The sequence below is a fragment of the Brugia malayi genome, assembly GCF_000002995.4.
Source record: "Brugia malayi strain FR3 genome assembly, contig: Bm_071, whole genome shotgun sequence".
NCBI classification, from domain to species: Eukaryota; Metazoa; Nematoda; class Chromadorea; order Rhabditida; family Onchocercidae; genus Brugia; species Brugia malayi.
Genome location: NW_025062340.1, coordinates 1 through 5,283, shown reverse-complemented (window position 1 = coordinate 5,283; position 5,283 = coordinate 1). Strand labels below are relative to the sequence as shown.

General features: G+C 24.9%; 1 pseudogene across 1 annotated transcript; it reads right to left on the bottom strand.

The window, feature by feature from the left end:
• Positions 1 to 3,414: 3,414 nt before the first annotated feature.
• Bma-gfl-1.3 lies at positions 3,415 to 5,283 on the bottom strand (annotated as a pseudogene; the record flags this gene model as incomplete). The annotated part of the gene is made up of 5 exons: positions 3,415 to 3,623; positions 3,831 to 3,918; positions 4,218 to 4,310; positions 4,607 to 4,701; positions 5,116 to 5,283. Coding segments are annotated over 5 exons (653 nt in total), but the record flags the coding sequence as incomplete, so codon positions are not given.

The following is a 5,283-nucleotide window of genomic DNA, read 5'->3' as shown; positions in this document are numbered from 1 at the left end:
AGCGAATAGATGATAGCAATAGGATGATGATATTTATTGAATTTGATGATTAATAGAAGAGGAAATGAAAATGAGAGAGGAAAAGGAGAAGGAATAGAGAGGAGGAGGAGAAGAAGAGAAGGAAGAGGAGAGGAGGGGAGGAGAGGAGGAGGAACAGAGGGAGGAGGGGAAGGAATAGAAGAGGAGGAGAAGGGAGAGGTAAGAGAAGGAGATGAGAAGGAGATGAGGAGGAGGAGGAAGAGGAGGAGTAGAGAAGGAGGAGGAGAAGGAAGATGAGGAAAAATAGAAGGAGGAGGAGAAGGAAGATGAGGAAAATAGGAAGAGAGGAGAAGGAAGAGGAGAGAAGAAAGGAGAAGGAAGAGAGAGGAAAGGAGAGAGAAGAGAGAGGAGAGGAGAGAGGAGAGAGAAGGAGAAGGAAGAGAGGATTACCAAACTTGTTTGAATATAAATAGATGATGGATAGGAATGAGAGAAGGAGAGAGAAAGAGAGAGAGATAGAAATATGGAAATAAAAGAAGAGGGATAAAGGAAGATAGAAATAGAGAAATAGAAGGAGAAGAATAGAAAGAGAGAGAAATAGAGAGAAAGAAAAGAGAGATAGAAAGAGAGAGAGAGAGGGAGAGAGGAAGAGAAGGGAAACGGAGAAGAAATAATAAAATTCTTATAGGAAGAAGGAAAAATAAAAAAGTTTAATTATTTGAAAATGGAAATATTAATTGAAAATTCAATTATTAAATAAATTATGAAAAAAAAAATATTAGCTTATATAAATAATATAATATTGACAAAATAATTTTATTTATTAAAAAATGGAAAATAATTTATTTTAAAATTAAAAATGGAAAAATAATTTATTTTATTAATTAAAAAAATGGTATTAAATTATAAATGATTTGGAAAATAAATAATAATGAAGGCAATAATATAAATAACAATAATAATAATAATAATTACAATGATAAAAAATTATTCATCTAATATTCCATAAATTGATAAAATTAATGTGAAAAATTTTTGTGAAATATAACAAAAAATGAAATAATTTAAGTTTAATTTTGTTTAAAAATGAGAAAAAAAGAAGTGAAAAAAAAAAAAAAAAAAAAAAAAAAAAAAAAATGATAAGAAAGAATAAAAGATTAAATAACAAAAAATAAGAGGGAGAGAGAGAGAGAGAGAGAGAGAAAGAAGAAAGGGAACGAATTAATGATTTATTGATGTAAAAGTGATAAATTGATGTTAACGTAAGCAAATGATGGACAGAAATGAGAAGAAAAATTCAAAAAAAAAGAGAGAGAGAATATCAAATTTGAAAATTTAACAAAAAAAAAAAAAATTTTGCCTACATATAAATATAAAATAAAAAATATATATATAAAATAAATATAAAACAGTTTTTTTTTTTTTAACTAAATTAAATTTAGTCTTTCAAATATTGAAATTTTTTGAATTAAATAATAAGATGAAAATAATTTATTATTACCATCAATAAATTTTACTTTTCAAAATGAAATTAAATTATTATAAATATTAAATTGTCAACCACCAAAAATTAAACATAAAGTATTGTAATTATCATTGCTTAAACAATAAAAATATTATCAAAACTATAGTAGTAATTTCAATAAATTTTATTTCAAATATTTCTATTACTGGTGACAAATTGGATGTACACAAAGATATTGGCTAATTTAGCATTTTGCTTACATATAAATATATAATATTTTTAAAGATAAATTAAGCTTAATTTTTGAAATATTGAAATTTTTTGAGTTAATAATATAAGATGCAAATAAATTATTATTACCATCAATAAATTTTACTTTCTAAAATGAAATGAAATTTTTATAAAATTAAATTTTCAACCACCATAAATCTTACTTCTTAAAATGAAATTAAATTTTTAAAGAAATTAATTTTTGAACCATCGATTTAAACATGAAAAATTGTAATTATCATTGCTTAAACAATAAAAATATTATCAAAACTATAGTAGTAATTTCAATAAATTTTATTTCAAATATTTCTATTACTGGTGACAAATTGGATGTACACAAAGATATTGGCTAATTTAGCAAATGATATATTTATTTTGATAAAATGCTAATAGCAATTAAATTTCTCACAGGTTTTAAGCAGCATATTTATCATTTGGAATGATTAATATTAGAAGGAAAAAAAAAATGACAATGAATAAGCAATTGGTAAACAAATAGCTATCATGAAAATAATTTCTCTTTATGAAGCTTTTCTTTCCCCTTTTTTCCCCTCTTTTTATTATGTTTACAAGTTTTTATTCGTCAATAAACTTCTATTCTTTTTTTTTTTTTTTTTGAATGACTCATTAAAAACTTAGATATAACTATTTGCAATGATATTATTAACTTAGCTTTTACACTTTTTTTTCTCTTATTTATGTGCCATAATTAACTTTCAACTATTTTTAATTATTGATCTCCTAATATCTTGTAATCTTGTAATCTTCATTGTCAGAAAATAAGAGATAACAAAGAGATCAAATTGCTTATTATAAATTGATTGATTGATGATCGATTGATTGATGAAATGATCAGAAGAAAGCATAATGAAGATGAATGAACGATCAAAAAATATGGGTAAATTTGTTGACATTGGAAGGGAAAGTCAAAAAAAATATGTGTAAATTGTTGATGTTGGAGAGGAAAAGTGCAATAAGATTTTTTTTTTTGAATCCTTTTGCTATTTTTTATTTATTTTTTCTAACATAACATTATAGCTTATAGCCTATAGCAGAATTTCACATCTCTGTTATTTCTTTGGTTACCAAATGCTAATTGGCATTGCTTCTAAATCGATAAGAAATAATTTTAAATGAACAGAAAAAAAAAAAAAAAAAAGAAGAAATAGCTTCATTTCATATTCAAAACAAAAAAAAATACAACATTTAAATCAGAATAAATAATGCTAGATTTGGATATAATTTTAATGAATGCTAGTTAAACAGTACAATGTAAAATATATCCGCTCTATCACTTTCTCTCTCATTTTCTAAATCATTACTAAAAATTTATCAAGCATACTTAATTGTCAGAATTTTTAAAGTCTTTCATCATTATTCTAACTAATAAATAAATGTTCAGATTACCATATGGATATACATTTATCAACAAATAACTATTGTTACATTCTCAAATAAATGACCTCAAAAATGACAATAACAAGAAGAGCTCAACAAATAACACAGAGAGAATAAAAACATAACTTTTGAAATCAATTAATGCACACTATTAAACTTCAATTATAGGATGAGAGGATTCACAGAGTATTAAAATAAACATATTGGATATACAAATAACATAAAATGAACACATCGATAATCTAAGTATTATTTAACTTTTTGTTTTTCTTTTCTCTAGTGGATTTATTAAAAGCTATTCATCATAATGTATTTTGTCCGCTACTTTCACATGTAAAGCTACCATCTTCAGGATTTCCAGCAGCTGCTTCCAATGAATCAACTTCTTTCGAATATTTTCCAATTAATTCATGAGCAGCTTTTAATGAATCCATTAAATCTTGAATTTCTTTGTTAATTTCACTTCTTGCATTGTTAATCATTTCTTGCGTTCGTTTACGCACAAAAGGAACTGAAATTAAGGAAAACAACATCAATGTGAAAGTAACTATTCAATATATATAAAAAAAAAACAGTAATATTACTCAATCTATTTAATCAATATTAAAAGAATTGCTTTTTACATTGATTCTACAGAGATATAAAAAAAAATTACAAAAGGAGAAATCAAAAAAAAAAAAAAAAAAAGGAAAAGAATTAACAATCGAGAAAGACATACAGTCAGTATGAAAACGTCTCGGTTCAGCTTTGCGTCCCTCTAAATGCGATAACACTTTATACATTGACATTGTAGGTTCTTGAAATACCTACAATATACAACAGTCAAGCAAAATTTAATACAATATACAGTCAAGCAAAATTTTATTCAAGACAAATATACAGTCAAAAAAAATTTTATTTATTTTATTCAATGTAAATACTCTGAATCATAAAGCACACAGTACTGAAATGTAAAAAAAAAAAAAAAAGATTTGATTTATTAAAATGATATCATCTGTCATTTGTCAATAATTGTCGCTTAGAAATGAACAAATATTAGCTTTTCAAAATTTTCATTCTTTATATATAAAAAAATAAAAAAGAAAAAAAAACTACAAAAAATTACAATTTCATCGTAATATTCTGCAGCAACCATCGTTTTGCCGTTGGGAAGTGTAACTTGTGGTTGAAATAACCTAAGATAATGGAACGCTGTTACCTTAAAATACATGATTAAAGAATTAGCTAACTAAGTTGTTATTATTTCAATTCTTATAACTGCCATTTATTGATGATATCTCATCATTTCATATCTTATTCATCGTTGAAAATAAGAGAATTCTTGTTATTATAAAATATGTATTACAACATTTGAAGTGGAACTTAACATTTTAAATTGTGTCAATCACAATCTATAAATAAGGAATTAGACAGCAAACATGTGACCAAATAAATATAGTCTAAATTTCGTGATTAATAATTAAAACAATATGACGAAAAATAATGAATCTTTACCGGTTTTTCATTAACGTCGACAAAATATATTCGAATTTGAATCTCAAATTCGCCCCAACCTGTTTCGGTCACTTCATATGGCGGTTTTTCGACCACTAAAAATAACATAAAACTAAACATATTATTAAGCATTATTTCTCAGTGATATTCTACATTTTTCATATTCTTTCATATATGTATAGCAGCATAATTTCATGTCAAATACAGAAATTTTTGTGAAGAACAAAAGTTCTTCTATTTTCACTTATGTATCTCTATTATATGACAACTTCTAAATTTCATGTCCACTTTTGACGTTATAAGTTAACTCCAATTCATAAACTATAATCGTTAAGAATTGGATAAAAGTAGAATTCTAATCAAAACTAAAAGTTTGCCATTCAGCATATGAAAATGCACAATTAGATTACAAACTAAAATTATAATATCATAATAACAATGTGATAATCTAATTAGGCTAGTTATTTCAGACAGAAAAAAAAAAAAAATAAATAAAAAAAATAAATTACTTCGTGTTGCATTAGCATATGAATCGTGTAATTTGAATTGTACTTTTCGAATATATTTTGATGGATCTTCATTGTAGTATGGTTTCACGAATACTGTCCATTCATGTGTATGCCCATCTTCTTCGCGTTTTTTACCCAAATAATGGGCAGTATTACCATAAACAATTG